This window comes from Cucurbita pepo, chromosome 4 (assembly GCF_057944985.1).
Source record: "Cucurbita pepo subsp. pepo isolate OVF chromosome 4, ASM5794498v1, whole genome shotgun sequence".
Classification (NCBI taxonomy): Eukaryota; Viridiplantae; Streptophyta; class Magnoliopsida; order Cucurbitales; family Cucurbitaceae; genus Cucurbita; species Cucurbita pepo.
The window spans coordinates 9,870,334-9,892,366 of NC_141801.1; the positions used below are offsets into that span (position 1 = coordinate 9,870,334).

Genomic DNA, 22,033 nt, shown 5'->3' on the forward strand with positions numbered 1-22,033 from the left:
TGTTCTGCTATTTTTGCTGCTCCTTTGTCAATCTCGAAGATTGCCATATAGTATCTCAAGAACTCTACTTCTATACAGTATCATGCAACTGGAAGGGGCTTTGTGGTTCGCCATATCAAATTCTCAGAAAATTACAGACTGTACTCTCGCAGCCATTTTGTTAAAGGGTTTGTGTCATTCTTTCTCTTCTCACATGAAAATTTTCTAATGTATTATTTGAACTCTGCTGTTTGTGTAAATTACTCTGTCTTAAGCTTATGGGTAGTGCTATTGGCACCATCCTTTACTTGACAAGATCAAAATTAAAATCTAAAAAAACTTATTTTAATTTATTTAAGTTGTCAATGCAACCAGCTATAAACCCAAATATGTTGAGATACTGGGGTCTACATCATGATAGTTTATTGAGGAGATTGAGTATTATACTAGTTTTCAAATGTTGTAACGTGCGGCAATTATCCTATAGGAGCTGTCTTGTAATCTACTAGACTATAATTTGTGACCACAGCTTGATAAATTAGATAGTACCAGCTCGTTTCACACAGAAAATATGGCACGTATTCATATAGTTACAGAAAGTGAATCTCTGTGATCTGACCAAACTATTGAGATTATCCTATAGGAGCTGTCTTGTAATCTACTAGACTATAATTTGTGACCACAGTTTGATAAATTAGATAGTACCAGCTCGTTTCACACAGAAAATATGGCACGTATTCATATAGTTACAGAAAGTGAATAAACCAAACTATAGAGACTAGTTGAACTTTCATAACCCGACCAAATTGAATCCAAGTTCAAATCTATGGTGTCTAATATCGTTTTAGTATACTTAATTACAAATAATTAATTTATCTACATTATTGTATTTTCAGATTGGAAGTTGTGCTCCTGTTGGTTGTATACATGGCCTACGGATATAGTTCAGGTGGTTCGTTAGCATACATCCTTGTCACTCTTAGCAGTTGGTTCATGGCAATATCGTGGCTTTTTGCTCCCTATTTGTTCAATCCATCGGGGTTTGAATGGCAGAAGTAAGTCATATTCACCATTCCGTCAGTTTCTTCCTTAATTTGGCACCTTGAAGGTCTTTTCTTACTAGCGTGTGAAGGAGACGACAGCTTCTGAATCTTCCAGATAAAAATAATCTTAATCTAATTACCTATGTTTCCGTTTAGGACCGTGGAGGACTTCAGAGAATGGACCAATTGGCTTTTTTACCGTGGTGGAATTGGTGTTAAGGGTGAAGAAAGCTGGGAAGCATGGTGGGACTCAGAACTGGTAATTCAATTTTCTATGTACTTATTTATTATTTCTTTTTCTTCTTTTTTTTTTTCTTTTATATGAACTTTAATGCAATGCTCGTTGGGTCTGTACTTAATAATAATAGCAGTTCCCTCTCAATGCAACAATGTTATGGTAGGGGCAAAACAGAATTACCGATATGGATTTATGTTATCTCATGTGTTGATAGATTATGTTGTTAGTTACCATTAAATGTTTAAATGTTTCCTGTATAAAGGCTGTTCAATGAACCAGATAAGTACATTTTGGTAAACCTATGCTGGACTGGGTCATTCTTTTCTGTTCAAAATGTAAAGTGCTTTTACAATCTGCAGGCACATATAAAAACTCTTGAAGGGCGGATAGCAGAGACTATTCTGAATCTAAGATTTTTTATTTTTCAATATGGCATTGTTTACAAGCTCAATGTGCAAGGATCAAACACATCATTGTCGGTATGGTCTCTCTATGAAATACATTTTTCCACTTTCTTATTTAATTCTTACCAATATTGGATGCCAAAGTTCAAAATATGAGGAGGTTTTATTTTTTAAAAAATAAAAAATGAGCAGCAGTTTGATGTTCTTATATTTTGGAGTCATCAAGTAGTTTAAAGGCCATCTTTTCTTTGTTCTTAACTTGTTGTAATCTCCAAAATGTGCAACTCTTTAGGTATATGGGTTCTCCTGGATTGTGTTAGCTGGGCTTATAGTTCTTTTCAAGGTTTGTGCTATCAACTCGACTGGTTTCCTTTGTGTTTTCCGATATGCATGATAGTCATTAGAACTTCACGTCTCTCTGTTCTGCAGGTTTTTACCTTTAGCCAGAAGATGACTGTCAATTTCCAGCTTTTGTTGCGTTTTATCCAAGGTCTATCTTTCCTTTTGACGCTGGCTGGCCTGGCCGTTGCGGTCGCTATTACAGACTTGACACTGCCTGATGTATTCGCTTGCATCTTGGCATTTGTACCTACAGGATGGGGCATTCTTTCTGTAAGTTCCCGAGTCTAGTTGTCCTGTCGTTTTACTGCACATACATATATATATATATATTGAAAGATATTTATATGGTTGGTTAACTAATATCTAGGGATTTATTTAGATTACTGGTATGGAGTATCTAGAGTATTTAGATTATCATTATGATTTTGTTAGCCTTTCTCTCTTGTAAAAAGGGATATTTTATTTTCTAAAAATATATTAGACTTGCAACATTATCTAATTTAGACTTGCAACACCTCTTTTTTTTCTCTCTTTTTTTCTTTTTTTTTTTTTTTAAATATACTTGTACGTACATTCTGGTTGATAGGAAGAATTAAAAGATAATGACTTTTCCCTAGTTTTGTAAAATTTAGCACTCTATCTTGACATAAGAACATTTCCTGTTTCAGATTGCAGCAGCTTGGAAACCTGTGATAAAGAGACTGGGACTCTGGAAATCCATCCGCTCAATCGCTCGTCTGTATGATGCCGGGATGGGGATGCTTGTCTTTATCCCCATTGCACTTCTTTCGTGGTTTCCATTTGTATCAACATTCCAAACTCGTCTTATGTTCAACCAGGCTTTCAGTCGAGGGCTCGAGATCTCACTAATTCTTGCTGGAAACAATCCCAACACTGCCCTATGATGAGACGAGATGTGAGGCTGTGCCATTTGTGCACTTCATCTTCATCTGCTTTTCGGCGTCACAAGAGCGCTTTTGAACATTATTCACGACTTATTAGCAGCAGTGTAGTTAATTAACAGAGATAATCATTATAGCCTCTTTCACTAAGCATTTTTTTTTTTTTTTTTTGTCTGGTTTGGATTATTGATTTTATGTTGTATTAATGTCAATTAAGTTGCCGTTCATACGAACGTTTCTGTAGAGCATGTAGTAGGTACTGTGTTGTAATGTTCATTTTGAATATGAAATGTTTCATATGAGCAATGAAATGGAGGATTCAGCAGAACTATTGTAAACTGCTGCTTCCATTCCTTTGTCTTCAAAATGGAGAATTTATTGAGTATTAACAGACAAAAAGGGTGTCAGTAGAATTGGCAAAATTCATAGTGGACTTCTTTTACCCTATCCTCTTCTCCCCTTTTTTTCAAGAAAGAAAATTAAGTGGCCTTTGATGACGTAAGAATTTGGTGTTTCTACTTTCACTATTTTCGGGGAGACCCTTGACCTGGGCGGGCTCCCACGCCCTTTTTTGTTTAGTTTGTTTATCTCGGTGATCGTCCTTTCGAGTTAGGATTTTGATCTCACGTTCAGTTTGATAGGGAAGAATTTAAGCTAGTCATTCTTGTATGGTTGATAGTAATTTTGGATTTCTTTTTTCCGGCTCTATTTATAAGTATCTAGTAATTATTAAGAGAATCGTATCGTGACCACCCTAGTGTACCAAGCTTCGATTAGCTAGAGCTTTGGACTTCGCCAAGAGAAATGACACAAGTTGTGGTTATACCAAATTGTGAAGTTTTAGTTACATTGGATTCTTTTGATCTTAAGCTAATATATTACAACCCGATACAACCCTACTTCTCAACATTCATAGACTACAAAGGTACGGTTTTAAACTGCAAGGACCTTTTGAACTTATTTATCAAAAGTCATAGACAAAAAAGGTAAGTTTTCAAACATCACGGATAAATCGAACCTTCACCAAAAAAGTAATCATCCGACACCTCTCCCCTCCAACAAAGCACGCCTCCCCTTAATCGAGGCTCGACTCTTTTGGAGTCCTTTGTTCGACATTTGAGAATTTACCAATCTATTGACACGACAACTAAGTTATATGTAGTGTATAAAGGCATAAGTTCTAAAAGGAGGATCTACCACCCATTTGAAAATGGCTCTTTCTACTATTCTCCATCAAAATAGATATATTCTAAACAAAGGAAGGGAAATACACGCTACAACACACACATTATTTCCCTCCTTCCACTTTATTATGGACATATAACTTCAGACTGTTCAAAGTTCAGCAAAGGTTGCATTACAGGATAGACTCCGGAATAACAACAGTTGAGAAAACTAAACAAAAAAAACATGTACTTGGACAAGAACTTTTTTGAGACAGGCCGTTCAACAAACCAGAAAGATGGCGAGGCAACTGCTTGGGAGGAAGGCTCGTTCAAGAAAGACCAATGACCTTCCCAGTAGTGGTGTCGAGATCGATGTCGTAAAAGCAAGGCCTTGTAGGGAGCCCTGGCATTGTACTCATGGTTCCCACCAAAGGGTAAATGAAGCCAGCACCAATGCTAGCCCTCACGTCCCTTATCGGCAACTTGAATCCACTCGGCGCTCCCTTTGCTGCAGCATCGTGTGAGAAGGAGTATTGTGTTTTTGCCATGCAGATTGGTAGATTTGAAAATCCTTGCCTACTGTACATCTCAATCTGTTTCTCCGCCTGTTGATTCAAACAGTAAACCTTTTTCAGTTTCTTATCAGTGTTTCTAAACAGACGAACTCTTTCACATCAACCAATTGTATTCTCAACTGCAGAAGGAAATGCTAGGAGATCGGAGTTTTAACTAATTTACTGTTCAGTTTTTTAAGTTTTTTAAGTTTTTTAAGTTTTTAGTAATGATGGCACCATATCCGAGCCTTACATCTAGGATCAAAGTCTTTCCCCAAGAGGAATAATAGGACTTTTGGAGAAATTTAGCCGCTTGGCCCTCTGGCTCCTCTGTCAGGAGTCGCCCTCAGTTGTTGATTGGGGTTTTGATAGGGGTTGGACGGCCCAAGAACTAGCAGGATTTGCGGGCAAAGAGATTCATATAAGAAAACATGAGTAAACGTGCCTCTACTCGAGCCTCCGAATCTCATGTTCAGTGAAAGCTCAGTACTTTACCAAAAAGAAGTTAAGGTAAATCAATAACTACAGGATCCGATGCTTCCCGTAGGGAAAGATCGATTCAACACGGTTGAAGATCGTCCTTATTTTGTTGAACTGAACTGAACTGACATGGATGAACTTGGGTTTAGTTTCTTTTTATCGAGGAAGCTCAAACTTTGTATCTTCAATTGTACATGTTGTCTTAAGATTTGGGAGTCCAACACTTACTGTTCATTGTCTTACTGTTCTTAGATGGATTATTTCAGTCAAAGAAACAAGAATCTATGATGTCATTGCATCAATCATTCAAAATATGGTATGCAAATCAAACGAATTCTTAGCCGATAGCATGCGAACAATATATAGTAATAGCAACAAAAGCTCACCTGTTCTGAGTATTCCACCCCACTGGCTCCGTAGGACTTGGCTATAGCTTCTATTTTGTCTTTAATACTAACATCGAGCGGATATAAGAAATTCAATGGCTTTGATACGTTCTCACACGCTTTTTGAACTGCAATTCCGAGGTCGACCTAAAGAAATGAAGAACATGATAAAGTCTACTACCCAATCAAAAGAACATGACCATTTGTCATCAAAGACAACATCACTTTTGCATTTTACAGGGTTGGTTGTATAAAAGCTTATTAATTATCGGGATCGAATGGCTTACCGCTCCTTTTCCACCGTGAGCGTGATGAGAACAAATAACAGCATCGTACGCCCCAGCAGCTAAAGCAGCGCTTTTGACTGCATTCATCTCTGCTTCAGTATCTGTGGCAAACTTGTTCACAGCAACAACTACATTCACACCATAAGCCTTGGTGTTTGCAATATGCCTGGCCAAATTAACACAGCCAGCTTCAACAAGACTCACATTTTCATTCAAATAGGCATGGTCAAGAGGTCTCCCTGCAACAACTTGTGGCCCGCCCCCATGCATTTTCAACGCTCTTATTGTCGCCACAATTACAGCACATTGTGGAGTTAAACCGCTATAGCGACATTTGATGTTCATAAATTTCTCGGCGCCAATATCGGCCCCGAAACCTGCTTCTGTGACTACAAACCCGCCTGGTCCTACCAACTTCAGAGCTATCTTATCAGCCACTATAGAGGAATTACCGTGAGCAATATTAGCAAAAGGACCAGCATGAACAAGAACAGGAGTTCCCTCAAGAGTCTGCATTAGTGTCGGGTTAATAGCATCCTTCATGAGCACGGTCAAAGCGCCACCGACACCAAGATCATCAGCAGTTACAGGGTCACCAGCTTTGCTGTTTCCTACTACCATTTTCCCTAACCTCTCTCTCATATCAGCCAGTGATGTCGTAAGGGCCAAAACTGCCATTATTTCACTGGCAACCGAAATATCGAACCCGGTTTCTCTCACCATCCCTTTCTCATCAGGACCCTGACCAATAGAAATTTTCCTTAAGAACCGATCATTTACGTCCATTACTCTTCTCCAGGTAATAGAATCTGGATCAATATCGAGCCTGGCAAACTTCGTAACTTCTTCGGGCGTCAGATCTTCTGGTTTTGTCTTGGCAATGTTGAGTTTCTTCAAACGTCTGAACATGATATCACTAAAGCTTCGTTTACCTTCTTTGTTCGGCGGGCAAAGGCGATTAAAAAGAGCCTTATCTGACTGTGTTGACTCATGGAAAATCCTGGTATCAATAGCAGCAGCTAAAAGATTGTTTGCAGCTGTTATAGCATGAATATCTCCTGTTAGGTGGAGATTAAATTCGTCCATTGGAATCACTTGACTGTAACCCCCTCCAGCTGCACCACCTTTTATTCCAAATGTTGGTCCCTGTGATGGCTGGCGAAGGCAGGTGACCACCTGAAATCAACCTAAACAATTATAAGTTTGCACATGTGCGGACTAACGTTTTTTAAGCAAAATTTGTCAATGTACGAACTGATACTCTCATGAAAATTTGGAGTTTAAATTGATACAATTGTTAGTTTAGGATTTTTTTATCGATACAACCTCAAGGTTTAGGCCTTTTGTCCGACTCGGTAAGAACATATACAAAGATGCACCGAAAACAGGACACTATTCTGCATAGAGGACGATTTGAACCTATGCCTTCTAAAACAATAAACAACATTACTTGGGTGATAACTTCAAATCTCAATAGTACATAGAATGTTTCATCTCATTGTGTTGCACAATTTGAACTGTAATCTAAGAAATTAACAACTACGATCATATTTGATAACCATTTTAATTTTTACTTTTAGTTTTGGAAATTGTTCTGGCTTTCTCATCATTTCTATACAATGGTTTGGTTACATATTTCTTAAAGAAAATATTTGAATTCTTAGTTATATTCCAAAAACGAAAACAAGCTTTTTGAATTTCCTTTCATTCGAAACTTCGCTTTGTTTTTTAAAACATATGCAGAAAGTAGATAACAAGACGGTAACAGCCCAAGTTCATCACTGGCAGATATCGTCCTCTTTGGACTTTCCCTTCTGAGTTTCCTCTCAAGGTTTTAAAACACGTCGGCTAGAGATAGTTTTCCACACCCTTATAAAGAATGTTTCGTTTCCCAGTGAGATCCAACATTAGTTGGAGAGAACGAATTATTCCATGTGAAAACCTCTCCTAATAGACGTGTTCTAAGACCGTGAGACTGACGGTGATACGTAACGGGCTAAAGAGGATAAGCTAAAGAGGATAATATTTGTTAGCAGTGGAGTGGATTTAGGATGTTACAAAAATACCTAAATTCATCGGTGGAAGTAGTATTTGTAGGCTAATTTTAAAAATCAAATGGTTATCAAACACGGAAAATAAAATTACCTTTTTGTCAAGAAAAGCACCAAGAGCTTGACAGAGACCAACAGTAGTGGTGGATTTGCCTTCCCCAAGAGGAGTAGGAGTAATCCCCCCAACCACCACATAATATCCATCCTTAGATCCTTCAAGCTCATCAAGAACAGACAACAAAACCTGCAAACCAAACACCAAACACCAACACAACTGAATCCACACATAACTACGCCCTCAGATTTAGCCCTCCAAACAGTTTAGAATTCAATTCAACTTTATTTCCTAAACAAACATCAAAGACAACACAATTTTACGACCATTTTCCTAATCAGGCAATCAAAACAAACTAGAACATAGAATCACTCAAATCAGAATCACCTTGGCCTTGTATTTGCCATAAAGATCATAATGAGTGGGGCTAAGGTTGAGATCTTTAGCAATATCATCGATGTGCAGAGGCGCCACAGAATTAGCAATGACTATATCCGCAGGCACCGGAGACTCCACCTGGAGTTTCCTCACTGTCTTAGACGAACTCATTTCGCAAAACTACAACAAAATCTCACAAAACCAGAACAGAAAAACGAGCTTCCTTCTCCAAAAATGCGTTTCTGCGGGATTGAAATTCGTCTTCAAATAGTCGCTACGGATCTATCTCAGTGGAAGGAATGGATCAGATTGTCAAAAACGTCGCAATCATGCATTGTTTTACGGATTAAAGAAATTATTGATGGATGAAAGTTGAAGATTCAAATTGGTGGACGAGTTTTTTAAGAACCATCGAAGGGCGGGCCAGTGAACTGTTGTCATTTAGGGATGGTATGGCGGAACTGGGGAACGATAGCCGTTGGATGATGGGGTGGAGATGACGATGGTCATGGACGGTGGATGATGCAGCAGAGGATTATTGCTCTGCCCGATGACGAGGTTACTCTACCACGTGGATTTTTGTTTCTGAGTGAAAAAAATAATAATAATAAAAAATTAAAAAATAAATAATATTACGTGGAAATTGCACAAACCAATCAACCAATCCGGAAATTTAGTACCCAAAATCTACAGTAATTTTTATTATATTTATTTTTTTAAAATTATATTATTAATAATTTTCAAAACTTTTATAACCCACGATCTCGTTTTAACTGACAAGACGTGTCTTTTTAAGAAACTAAGATCATTAAAAGATATCCAACTACTAATAATCCTTTGAAACAAAACCACAAGTGAAATTCCCAAACTACCCTTCACACACAAATTATTATTTTAAATTGTATATACATATGATTTTTTAAAAAAAAAAAAAAAAAAAAAAAAAAAACATTTTAGATAACTTTATGTCAAAGTGTATCCTTGTAAGGGTACCGACCACACTTAAACATAAGCAGACACACATACACGTCACATCACTGACACAGAGTCGGATCCAAAAACCGACCCGACTCAACGGTTCACTCGGCCCATAACCCAATTCTGACACATTTTAATCAAATCCAAAAGAAATTCAACTTCCCGCCCAACTTCGAAATCTTGCCCCCTTTTCCTCTTCCCTTTCCCCGACACTATAAAAAGGGGCTTTCTTCTCTCAATTGTTCTGTACACCATTTTTGATCTCTCTCCTCCGCCCTTTTTCTCCCTTTCCCGCCGTTCCCTGTCTGATTTTTCTTATCCTCTCCGACAATGCCCGCCAAGCGCCGCTCCAAGTCCGCCACTCCTACCTCCGTTAAGCCCGACACTGATGTTTCTTCCCCTAACAAGAAGCTCAAAACCGAGCTCAATGGAGATGGTTCGAGTCCCATTTCGCTCTCCCCTAAAGTGGCGGCTCAGACTCAGACTCAGACTCAGACCAGGAAGGTGAAGGCAGAGCTTGACGACGACGAGGAGGAGACTGCGGCTATGTTTGTGAAGCCTCACATTCCGGATAATGAAGCCAGGGAGCGGTGGCCTTTGAGGTATCAGGGAAAGGTAATTGAAATTTATTCCTTGAAATCTTACTTGATGTGGAAATGAGATAATGTTGTATGGAGTTTTGGTGTAATTGTGTTCGATCTTCTTTGATTCGGGTATTTTGCGAGAGGAAGCGCTTAGATTGAGTATTAGAAGTCTTGTCCTGCTGCATGTTGCTGAATTTCAAGAATCTATGGTTGTTTGTTCTTAACAAAGGTCTTTAGCTATAAAAAAACAGTGAGAGGGAAGTGAATCCATATCTTGATTATTGGATTGAGTTGAAGTGAGGTGACTATTTGTTCTTGGAGATATAGTAATTAGGGTTACGATTGAAGCTTCAAGTGAGTATTAAATGTTTTGTTTAAACAAATTTGGGCAGAAATTGTTTTGGCATTATGATTTACAAAGCAGAAAACAGTTCAGAACCAAACAAATTTATGGACTGAACTTAGTCTTTGTAGTGTGATTTGGTAGTTTGCTTTCATGATTTTCATAATGATGTCTCATTCCGAACGAGTTTAGTTTCTAGCTCATATCTACTCTCATCGTTTTTTCTCTATCTATTTTTCCAGAAGAAGAAAGTAGCTGGGGCAAAAAACTCGAGGTAATGTCACTAATTTATGGACTATCTTTAGAACTCAAGCACACGGTTGCACAGCCTATAGAACAGATCCTGTTCGAGTAAGGTCGTCTAATTTATGGACTATCCGACTCTTGCTAATAACTATATGTTTGTAGAATACATATCGACATGCAAGATTCAATTATATAGGTTCTTGTCATTCCTTCCAAGAGCTCTCCACATCTCTAATAATTTTTCTATTTCTCTACATCAAATATCTCAAAAGGGGATGGAACAACATTTTTTCATCATTGATTGACATTATTTGCTACAAGCCATTTGCGCACCAAGGGCGTTTAATTATGGTTCAATGGATCAAGAACAATCTAAAAAAGAAATGTCAGAAGGATGGCAGTGCATATTTTTTATTGAAGAGCGTGGTTTTCTCGCGTAGACTTGATGCGTTCTATAGATTAGCCAGTTTTATTTTTCATTCTCCTTACCTTTATGTTTTGCTATTTTATAGGGACGACTCTGTGGACGTAGTCCAGGCTCTGCATCATTATTCAGTGGCTGAAGTTGACAATATCGTTTATAATCTCTTTGATGATGCCCATGTGAAGGTATGATTAACAGTCGAGTTTATTGGATTTTTTTTTTAATGAATTCTAGGCATAGATTCTTATTATAATTCTTCATCGAAAATTTTGTCTAGGCTGAGGATGGGGAGGACGATTATATATGCAGAATTGTTGAAATGTTCGAGGCTGTTGATGGACAACTATATTTCACTGCACAATGGTATTATAGAGCTAAAGATACTGTAAGATGAACATGATGCAGTTTCATTACATTTTACTCAGATTTGTTTAGTATGATGACTAGCTAATATTGGATTTTGTTTGATACATTTTAGGTTGTGAAAGACCATGCTCATCTCATCAATGACAAGCGTGTTTTCTTTTCAGAAGTTCGGGACGATAATCCATTGGATTGTTTAGTTAGGAAGCTAAATATAGCTAGAATACCTCTAACTGTACGGACTTGAATTTTTTACGCCAGTCGATGTTTTAGAATTTTCTTACAACGTGAGGCTAATTTTGTTTTTCTTTTCAGATGGCCACGGATAAGAAGAAAAAGTGTCTTCCAGTGTGTGACTTCCACTGTGACATGTTATACTTGCTACCATATTCTACGTTCGTTAAACTGCCAGCAAGTAATTTTGTAAAAGGATTAATTTATGGAAACATGTTCCTTCAATTGCAACTGAAGTCTTGAGAATTTATAGTTTTTGTGTATATTTTAACTTGTAGGTGAGAAAAGCATTGGCAGTGACACATCATCGACAATTTCTTCCGAGGTTGATACCAATGGAGCTTGTGAAGTGAACTCGGAAATTGGGGATGTCACTCAAGCACAGCAATGTTGTAAGCCTGACGTTACACTCCTCGATTTGTATTCAGGATGTGGGGCTATGTCGACTGGACTGTGCTTAGGAGCCAATTTGTCTGGGGTGAACCTAGTCACGGTACGTTGCTATAAATTCATAAAACAACTAATCAAAAGACATTCATTTTATAGTTTTTTTTACCTTGTTCTTTCTTTTTGTAGAAATGGGCAGTTGATATAAATCAATATGCTTGTGAAAGTGTAAAGTTCAATCACCCCGAGACAGAGGTATACTTCTACGATTGAATTCGACTTGATATTGTACTATATTATGCTTCTTTTTTTCTTAGTTTCTTCTACATTGCAGGTGAGAAATGAAATGGCCGAGGATTTTTTATCATTGTTGAAAGAATGGGAAGTGCTTTGCAAATATTTTTCTTTGGTAAAAAGTAAAGAGCCACAACAGAAGTACATTGATCTTTTTGCTAATGATGATGAAGAGGAAGAAGAAGAAGAGGAAGATGAAAAGAGTGAAGATGATGGAGAAGTGTTTGAAGTAGAAAAAGTACTTGCAATATGCTATGGCGATCCCAACGAAACTAAAAAGCGTGGATTGTTTCTTAAGGTATTTGAATGCTTGAATCTTAATTATCATTTGGCTAAATCAGTTCGATGTAGATATGACTTTCATCGTGTACGTATGATATCTATTTTCCATTAAGAGATTGTGGTAATGTAGAAAACATAGGATCTTGGATTATTTAGACATCGGGCGATGTGACACGAGGTGGTGTGCCATCCAAAACGTTGGTCTCGGAAGGGGGTGGATTGAGGGGTCCTACATCAATTGGAGAAGGGAACGAGTGCTAGTGGGGATGCTGGGCTCCGAAGGGGGGTGAATTGTGAGATCCCACATTGGTTAGAGAGAGGAACAAAGCATACTTTATAACGGTGTAGAAACCTCTTTCTAGTAGACGCGTTTTAAAAACCTTGAGGGAAAGCCCGAAAGGAAAAACCCAAAGGGGACAATATTTGCTAGCGGTGGACTTGGGCCGTTACAATTTTCTTCTAGCATCTCCATCACATGCCTATTTGAAATATTAATACGCATGTTATTTGAATGTAGGTCCGTTGGAAGGGTTATGGCCCTGATGAAGACACGTGGGAGCCAATCGAGGGGTTGAGGTACATATTCTATTGAAGTTGTGCCTGGTATAGTTGTATGATCTATACGTGTGCACGATTCAGAATTTAACTGAGTTGATTGTTACGTCCTATTTAACAGCAACTGCAAGGAAAAGTTGAAAGATTTCGTGACAAGTGGTTACAATTCAAAGAGTTTACCTTTGCCTGTAAGTTTAATTATTTTATTGAACTTTTCAGTACTTTGTTTTTAACTATTATTCTTACTAGAACTTTTGAGTTGATAGGGTGATGTTGATGTTATATGTGGAGGGCCTCCCTGCCAAGGCATTAGTGGCTTCAATCGCTTCAGGAACACAGAAAATCCACTGGAAGATGAAAAAAACAAACAGCTTGTTGTCTATATGGACTTGGTAGAGTATCTTAGGCCTAAATACGTTTTGATGGAGAACGTAGTCGATATCGTTAAGTTTGCCAATGGATTTTTGGGACGGTATGCGCTTGGTCGTTTAATATCAATGAATTATCAAGTTCGTATGGGAATGATGGCAGCAGGTGCATATGGACTTCCACAATTTCGTATGCGTATGTTCATGTGGGGTGCCCAACCAACCGAGGTCACTTCATTCATAAGCACTTTTAATTTTACTACTCGGGACCTATGGACTCGTAATAACATTCATTTCCCTTTTTCAGAAACTTCCACAGTATCCTCTTCCAAGTCACGATGTTGTAGTGAGGGGTGTAATTCCGACTGAATTTGAGGTACGGAATCTTATCGAGCCATTATGGGTTCATTGTTATTTTATCTAACGAGATCGTATGATAACGATGCAGATGAATGTCGTTGCTTATGATGAACGACATACTGACATTCAGCTGGAACAGAAGCTTCTTTTGGAAGATGCAATTTCTGATCTTCCTGCTGTATGTTCTACATATCTTAACTTATTGGTTCAGTTCTTAAATTTTTCCATACATTTTCATTTTTTTTGTTTGCTTAATCATATGCAGATTGCAAATTCCGAACGTCGGGACGAAATGCCTTATGACCAACCTCCTAAGACCGAGTTTCAGCGTCTAATTAGATCGCCTAGGGAAGGTCAGCTACTGTGGGATCCTTAGTTATAATCTGTAATAGGATTTGCACTACGACTTCGAATTTCTTTGTTTGAATATGGTTCTGCCATTGTTATTTACAGAAAGATTTGATTCTTCTAAAAAGTTAGAGCCAGCAATGCACGAACTATATGATCATCGGCCACTCGAACTAAATACGGATGACTATCAACGAGTTTGTCAGATCCCGAAGAGAAAGGTGTTCTAGAATATTAATGTGTTTGAGCTGCTGGAGAGCATTATTTATTCATTCCTTCATTCCTTAATCTCCTACATCTTTTATAGGGAGCGAACTTTAGAGATTTACCTGGCGTTCGTGTTCGTCCCGATAATAAAGTTGAATGGGATCCTGACGTTAAGAGAGTATATTTGGAATCTGGAAAGCCTTTGGTAAGATGTTTGTGTATCCCAGATTAACTGTAAAAACCTGAAGGTTTCATTCTTTAGTTTAAACAATTTTACGAGTTCTTGTGTCGGATTGTAACTTTCGTCATTGTAATTGCAGGTTCCTGATTATGCCATGAGTTTCGTAAATGGATCATCATCGAAGTAAGCAACGATGGTTCCTTCCTTCTCTCTTTATTCGTTCTAACGTCCTATCTCGTTCGTTACTCATATTTCCTATCTTTATGAAATGATAAAGGCCATTTGCTCGTTTATGGTGGGACGAGACGGTGCCAACAGTCGTTACTCGAGCAGAGCCTCACAACCAGGTTACAACTCTACTTTTGTGCTCTTTTAGTACTTTTTAAAGCTTAAGGTGTTTTGCAATAGCGTTCGGGGCGAACCTTTAACGACTCATTTTCTCGACATCCACTGATAATAATAGGCAATTACACATCCGGAGCAAGATAGAGTTTTGACGATTCGTGAAAACGCAAGACTTCAAGGCTTTCCAGATTATTACAAGCTCCACGGGCCAGTGAAAGAAAGGTATATTCTACGAATTTCATAACTCTATCCGATCGTGCTCGAACATATTCATATGAACACTCCAGCCACTTGATCCCCAAAATTGATCTGTGGTCATGTAACAGGTACATACAAGTAGGAAATGCAGTAGCAGTACCAGTAGCTCGAGCGTTAGGATACTCGTTAGGTATGGCGTTTCAAGGTTTCGCAGCAGATGCGCCTGTGTTTAGTCTACCGAAAAAGTTCCCCAACATTCTCGAAAAGCATTCTTCTGCATCGTCCGAAGAAGTCGCCTGAAGAGGTAATAATTCTTTCTTCCAAGAGATCAAATATAAAATTATGTTGTATGCTACTACTGATTGAATTGTTAGACTGTTCATCATCTTATCTCATTGTTGTAATGTTGAAATGTAGAATGACAGATAACCTTGATATATTTATATCATAACCAATTCTATGGCAGTGTCTATCATATTCTGAGTGCTATCTGATAATGAACTGTGACTTCTTCTTGTTTCATTGAATGCTTTGGTGGGTTGCAAAGTGATAAGCATTGGCTTTAAGGTATATATCTCACAAGTCTTGGATTCAAGTTTAAGGAATAAATTGATACCACCAACTTTGATGTAGATAGTGATTTACTTTGGTCACAAGCACTTGTAGTATAAGCGTTTTTTTTCTTTCGTACTCGACCAACTTTTTCTTGCTTGGATAGCTCCGATGTTGATGGGGCGTAAGCGTTTTAGAATTTTCGTTTAAACTTTTAGTCTTTGAAACTGTTTAAGAAGGTTTCGTTTAAAATCAAGTGAAATTAGTGATAAACACTCATAGATGGTCACAAGCACTTGTAGTATAAGCGTTTTTTTTCGTACTCGACCAACTTTTTCTTGCTTGGATAGCTCTGATGTTGATGGGGCGTAAGCGTTTTAGAATTTTCGTTTAAACTCTTAGTCTTTGAAACTGTTTAAGAAGGTTTCGTTTAAAATCAAGTGATATTAGTGATAAACACTCATAGATGGTCGGAATTGATTCTAAGCTCAATCTTACCATTATCTGGTATTGTTTGTTTTGGTTTGTTATGTATTATGGTCAGTCTCACGATTTTAAAACGTGTCTGTTAGGGAGAGATGTTTTGTTCCTTCTTCTAAGGGATCTCTCCGGGATTTCAAGAGATGTGGATTATGAGATCCTACCTCAATTGAAGAGTAATGAAGCATTCTTTGTAAGAATGTGAAAACCTCTTCCTAGCAAATGTGTTTTGAAAATTATGAGGTTGGCGGCTATACGTAATGGGCCAAAGTAGACAATATCTAATAAAATTGTTCTAATTTTAAAACACTTTAATGTCGATTTGTTCTCATTCCCTTTTAAGTAAGAGAATATCACACCATTTTAATCCAAAGACTCTTCGTCTTCTTAGCTTCAAAGCCATTTCTCATTTAACATCCTAACCTTAAAACGCTCTTAGTGACATTTGATTCAAAATTTAAGAAAAATTATTTAACGAAACCGTCATAATTTGATTGCATTTACACTCCCTGTTCCAAATAGATCCCACTCTAAAGTACATCCACCTCATATAGAAAAACGAGAATCCCTTCAAAGAAACTATCTCACCCATTTCGATCGAAGAAGATTGAATCATTCATTTATCAGATACGTCTTTTTCCGTGATCCCCACTTCATTTCAACTCTAATTAATTATCACAAAGGTCGAAACTCACATACCCTTCAATAACTACCCGATACATATCCGAAATACTTCGATTCGAGCGGTTTTCTCGAGTCAAAATCTAGAGAGAGAGAGAGAGAGAGAGAGATATAGGGAGGTGCAGTGGGTGAGCCAATTAGTACGAGTAAAGTCCACAATATAAGCCAAAACTAGCAAACCCATTTTATATTTCTTCACACTCCTTCCCTCTTCTTCCTTCTCTAATGGCTGCATACACCAGATCAACAACCTTCTCAGACCAATGGCTTCTTGCAACCATTGCTCTTATAATCTCCGGATTCTTAGCCTATGCCATTTACGACGCTGCCATCGCCTCGGCCTCCGAGGTGTTACAGAGGCTCGTCATCGTCTCGCCCCTGCTTTTGGTCGTCGTCGTTCACTGGCTGTCCCTCGGAGGCGGCAGCGGCGGAAACAGTTACTACAGCCATAACCAGACGGCTGTGGGATTTCCATGGGGTGTTGGGTTTCTTTTGCTTTTGCTTCTGTTTCCATGGAGTGCTGCCATTCTTCTTCTTATGCTTTATTTCTTCTTTCTTACTAACTGAATTACCAGAATTTCTATAACGTGTTTTAGTCTCGACCGTATCAAAATTTCTGTAAATTAACGATCGCCCACGTGAAGAAATCTCGAAACTTTTACCGTTAGACCTAGTTTCTAGTTCTTCCTCAATCTCGTCGAATTTCTTGTCAAGTTTCGAGATTTGAATCTCTTCTTCGTTGTAAAAATTAAATATTTATGTTATTACGAGAATGTATTTGGGTCGAGATTGTTTTCGATTTTGATAATTAGTATCAAAATTTCTGTAAATAAACGATCGCCCATGTGAAGAAATCTCGAAACTTTTACTATTTCTTAGAACTAGTTTCTAGTTCTTCCTCAATCTCGTTGAATTTCTTGTCAAGTTTCGAGATTTGAATCTCTTCTTCGTTGTAAAAATTAAATATTTATGTTATTACGAGAATCTATTTGGGTCGAGATTGTTTTCGGTTTTGATAATTAGTTATGGAATTAATTTGCAATTATTTAATTTGTTGAAGATAATTTATTTTCCAAGAATTTTTAAAATTTAAAATTTATTACATATTAAGAAAGGGTACTTTATTTTGGTAATTTATTAAATTGTGATAAATTTTTAATTATAAAAATTAAATAGTTGTATTAAAATAATAAGGGGACCAAAATGTGTTAATTTCTTTTTCTTCAAATAAATTATTACACGTCATTATTTATTTATTTATTTTTTTTTTTTTTTTTTTGCAAGCCATTGCACGTTGGGATCAACTTTTCCTCTTTTTCATAATGAATTATTTTTTAGAAATTAAAAAAAAAAAAACCGTCAATACGAGAATAGTAGAGGTGTTTGTGGATCAGATCGTGTCGAGCTGTGACATATTTTAAACTCAACCTAATTGTTCGGGTTGTAAAATTTTTAACCTAAATAACCCTTGTTAAATAATAAAATTTTTAAGAGTTAATTCGAAAATAAATAATAAAAATAAATATATATAATTGTATTATAAAAAAATGTATATTTTAAAATTAATAATTTCATGCACATGGTAACCATTTAAACTAAATAATAATAATAATAATAATAAATAAATAAATAAATAATAATAATAATAATAAAGTGTTGAGCATATGAAAATGTTAAATTATTAGAATAATGCAAATCTAATATTAACTAAAATCATAACTCTATGTGGGGTCCACCTTTCTTTCGGCCATTTGCAATATCATTAACTTTATCTTAAAGCTTATTATAAGCTTAAAAATATTATAATTATGATTAAAATAATATAAAGTACTGATTGAAGTTAGGTATGATAAATAATTTATATTAGTTAGTAAAAAAAATATACACAGATCTAAGTCATAGGTACCAAGATTCTATGGATATTTATATGCTACTAATTAATTATATATATATATATTTTTAAAATAATGTTTTATTATTTGACACACTATGGTGAGAGTGCAAATAAATAGTTTTATAAGGGTATATCTGCAATATACATTTTAAATCAAACTTTTTTAGTTTAACGATGTAGAGATTAATTGTAACGGCCAGATCTACCGCTTGCTAATATTGTCCTCTTTGGGCTTTCCCTTTCGGGCTTCCCGTCAAGGCTTTAAAATGTGTCTACTAGGGGAAGGTTACCACCCCTTTGAGGTCTAGCGTCCTTACTTGCATAACGCCTACCGGCCATTTCGTTTCCGGCACATTAGACGTATTTTCAATAGCATATTTGAACTGGTAACACGAAGATTTTTAGTCCTCTGCTCTACCAACGGAGCGATACTGGCCATTTCCTTTCCGACACATTATCTTTATTTATTTTCATAGCAAATTGGTGAGATGAAAATTTTCGGTCCTCTGCTCTACCAACGGAGTGATACCGGCCATTTCATTTTCTACACATTATCCTTATTGTCAATAGCCATTTCATTTCCTACACATTATCCTTATTGTTAATAGCAAATTTGAACCGGTGAGACGAAGATTTTCAGTCCTCTGCCTATAGCAAATTTGAACGGGTGAGATGAAGATTTTCAATCCTCTGCCTTTCCCTTTTGGGCTTCCCCTCAAGGCTTTAAAATGCGTCTGCTAGGGGAAGGTTTTCACCCCTTCGGGGTCCAGCGTCCTTACGGGCACAACGCCTCGTGTCTACCCCCCTTCAGGAAATAGCGAGCTAGGGGAAGGTTGGAGCCCAGCGTCCTTACTGGCACAACGTTTCATGTCTACCCCCTTTCAAGGAACAACGAGAAGGCTGACACATCGTCTAGGGAAGGTTTCCACCCCTTTGGGGCCTAGCGTCCTGGCTGACACTCGTTCCTTTCTCCAATCAATATGGGACCACCACCAAATCCACCCCCCTTCGGGGCCTAGTGTCCTTACTGGCACAACGCCTCGTGTCTGCCCCCTTCAGGGAACAGCGAGAAGGCTGGCACATCGCCCGATGTCTAGCTCTAATACCATTTGTAACGGCCCAGATCCACCGTTAGCAAATATTGTCCTCTTTGGGTTTTCCCTTCCAGGCTTCCCCTCAAGGCTTTAAAACGCGTATGCTAGGGAAAGGTTTCCACACCCTTATAAATGGTGTTTTGTTATCCTCCCCAACCAACCTAGGACATCACATTAATGACATTTTAGTCTAGAGTATATGCTTTAACTAGTTGAGTTATGTTCAAATTGGCTCTCATATCTCCTTCACTTACTCCCTTGCCAAATCAAGCTTTAAATAGGGAGGTTAATTAAAACCGAAATTAGGTCAATAATGTAATTAATAAGTAGGAAGCACTTTTTCAGTAGCTAACCGAACCTAACTAGACTAACATAAAATATATATCATCGATCATGACGTATACTTTGAATAAGTAAATTTCGATAAAATTAAATTCTTATATAAAATTTTCTTTTCATATATTTTGAAACAGACTGAAATGATTAGCGTAATGAGCGTTTAATTAAATCAAAATCACAAAATTTGGTATCACGATTCAATCATTTGAGCATACCCGCATTAGATCTCTCGTTTCCACGTTTAATTATTATTTCAAAAGTGCTACACATGTGATGCTTATATTATAATGTTATGAGCATTAATTTAATAAACATATCAAAATATACTTACTTCCATGCCTCCAATGGTCCCTTTGAGGGATGGTAAGTGCTTCTTATAATTTGTCATAGTTATTATTATAAAATTATTAAGGCCCACTTACCACTATCGTTCATGTGCATATTCTCACGTTGATTCCCGTGATCATGACATGACATTAGGACGTTCGTGATATGTAATTTAGATTTAGTATCTGATGGTCTCGATATTCTCGTACATCTCGTGTGACACGATCACGTTAGCTACTTATCTTGAACTGCTTATAAGAGCAAAAACCATCCCTACAAACCAACACGAGTGATTTTAACATATTTTGTCTTTACTCACCTGCTGTTTTACAAAATTTTAAGAACTCACCCAATATAGAATTGCCTCCGAGCTAAACACGTTCAATTTTGAAGTTCTTATGTTGGGTGATGGTGATTTCCGAAGAATTTTTTTAAAAAAAAATGTGAATAAGAACAAAATATGACTGGCCTTGAGAAAACATTCAAACAAAATAAGTAACATGGTCACGTCACACAAGATGCTGAAACAATCAAATGTTGAAGATTCAAAACCCTAATTCAAAACTCGAACATGGAGCATTTCAGCTCCCGAGCTCCCGAACAACATATTTTAAGTTGTGGACGGACGTTGATAATGGATTCGAAACTCGAGAATTTGATGATAAGTAACGATGATGAACAATATCTCCAATTTCTTTAATCTATTATCCTTTCTATCCCCACTCTAAGCTTAGCCCACATTGTTCATTAATTAATTACTTACTTAATTAATTAATTAATTAATAATAATAAAACTAAAGTATTAAAAAATAAATGGAATATATAGAATGGGTAGGGGCAAAAATGAGAATTAGTAGAAATGGGCCCACCTATAAATCTGTAAAATAGGTTAGTTTTACAATTTCTAGACAAAAAAGGCTACTCTTTCATAATCTCTCTTTAAATACATGGACCATCTTCTCCTTCATAATTTTCAACCAATAATTAACCCTAATTATTAATGGACCATTTATCCAAAAATTCTAATTTTAAATATCAAACATTTACGAGTCACAGCACATTACTAACATCAGTTATATACACTAAATATTTTTAATTTTTTTTTATAAAAAAAATAGAGTAGAGTTATAACTTTATTTTAAAGGTTAACTCGCAGACCGAACAAAATTTTTTATTTTTCATAAATTCAACCTAACCCAAACCGAAAAAAAAATTAATTAAACCCAACCTTTATAGTTTGAGTTGAGTAGTTCGGACTGGTTGGGATATCAAGTCATATGAACACCACTAACCGAAAAGTCAAGAAACAAAAAATTCAAATCCTCATGCTCAAATATTACTGAACTCGAGCAATCTTTTTTTGTCGGTAAAAGACCATGAATTATATATAAATTCGTCTATTTATTTTTAATATAATTTTTTTACTCAGAAATATATATTTATTTAATTAATAAATAGAACCTAGAAATTAAGGAGAGAGTTGTACCTAAATTTTAAGCCCAATAATTAGGCCCATGAAGCCCAATTGTCTTCTATCCAAATATCTCCTTTTTTACCAAAAAAAAAAAAAAAAAAAAAAAAAAAAACTAAATTAATTAATTAATTAATATAAGAAATATTAATATAGCTCATGATATTATGATATTCATTTGGATTTCTTACGTCATAATTTTAAAAAATAATATTTTTCAATTAATTACATTA

General features: G+C 36.6%; 3 protein-coding genes across 3 annotated transcripts in view; 2 read left to right on the forward strand and 1 right to left on the reverse strand.

Moving 5' to 3' along the window:
- Positions 1–3,275, forward strand: part of LOC111794072 (callose synthase 9) — a 44,338-nt gene extending 41,063 nt beyond the window's left edge. The window contains exons 46-52 of the mRNA XM_023676199.2: positions 79–167; positions 876–1,034; positions 1,179–1,281; positions 1,620–1,739; positions 1,957–2,007; positions 2,094–2,276; positions 2,675–3,275. Of these exons, the coding sequence (XP_023531967.2) occupies positions 79–167; positions 876–1,034; positions 1,179–1,281; positions 1,620–1,739; positions 1,957–2,007; positions 2,094–2,276; positions 2,675–2,911 (942 nt within the window). The 3' untranslated portion in view covers positions 2,912–3,275. The remainder of the gene's footprint in view (positions 1–78; positions 168–875; positions 1,035–1,178; positions 1,282–1,619; positions 1,740–1,956; positions 2,008–2,093; positions 2,277–2,674) is intronic.
- Positions 3,276–4,111: 836 nt separating this feature from the next.
- On the reverse strand, positions 4,112–8,656 carry THFS (10-formyltetrahydrofolate synthetase). Its single transcript, XM_023676198.2, has 5 exons — positions 8,275–8,656; positions 7,927–8,076; positions 5,782–6,957; positions 5,495–5,641; positions 4,112–4,679 (listed from the first exon to the last, which is right to left on the reverse strand). The coding sequence occupies exons 1-5, from the start codon at positions 8,434–8,436 to the stop codon at positions 4,404–4,406; spliced, it is 1,911 nt and encodes a 636-aa protein (XP_023531966.2). The 5' UTR covers positions 8,437–8,656; the 3' UTR covers positions 4,112–4,403.
- An 821-nt stretch (positions 8,657–9,477) lies between these two features.
- On the forward strand, positions 9,478–15,437 carry LOC111794070 (DNA (cytosine-5)-methyltransferase CMT3). Its single transcript, XM_023676197.2, has 21 exons — positions 9,478–9,858; positions 10,413–10,444; positions 10,929–11,025; positions 11,118–11,225; positions 11,319–11,438; positions 11,519–11,618; positions 11,716–11,930; positions 12,014–12,079; positions 12,159–12,416; positions 12,918–12,976; positions 13,077–13,143; positions 13,222–13,551; positions 13,631–13,699; positions 13,772–13,861; positions 13,949–14,036; positions 14,137–14,252; positions 14,339–14,443; positions 14,559–14,602; positions 14,697–14,766; positions 14,883–14,986; positions 15,091–15,437. Exons 1-21 carry the CDS (start codon positions 9,574–9,576, stop codon positions 15,260–15,262), a joined length of 2,595 nt encoding a protein of 864 aa, XP_023531965.2. The 5' UTR covers positions 9,478–9,573; the 3' UTR covers positions 15,263–15,437.
- The last annotated feature ends 6,596 nt before the right edge of the window (positions 15,438–22,033 follow it).

Bases quoted from the DNA above. Each gene is read 5' to 3' on its own strand.
- THFS (XM_023676198.2), bottom strand. From the start codon at position 8,436: ATGAGTTCGTCTAAGACAGTGAGGAAACTCCAGGTGGAGTCTCCGGTG. The intron at 5,642-5,781 runs GTAAGCCATTCG...TCATTTCTTTAG, and splicing joins CTCACGGTGGAAAAGGAGCG to GTCGACCTCGGAATTGCAGT. The intron at 4,680-5,494 runs GTGAGCTTTTGT...TTGAATCAACAG, and splicing joins GGGTGGAATACTCAGAACAG to GCGGAGAAACAGATTGAGAT.
- LOC111794070 (XM_023676197.2), top strand. From the start codon at position 9,574: ATGCCCGCCAAGCGCCGCTCCAAGTCCGCCACTCCTACCTCCGTTAAG. The intron at 12,080-12,158 runs GTATACTTCTAC...TCTACATTGCAG, and splicing joins TCAATCACCCCGAGACAGAG to GTGAGAAATGAAATGGCCGA. The intron at 12,417-12,917 runs GTATTTGAATGC...ATTTGAATGTAG, and splicing joins AGCGTGGATTGTTTCTTAAG to GTCCGTTGGAAGGGTTATGG.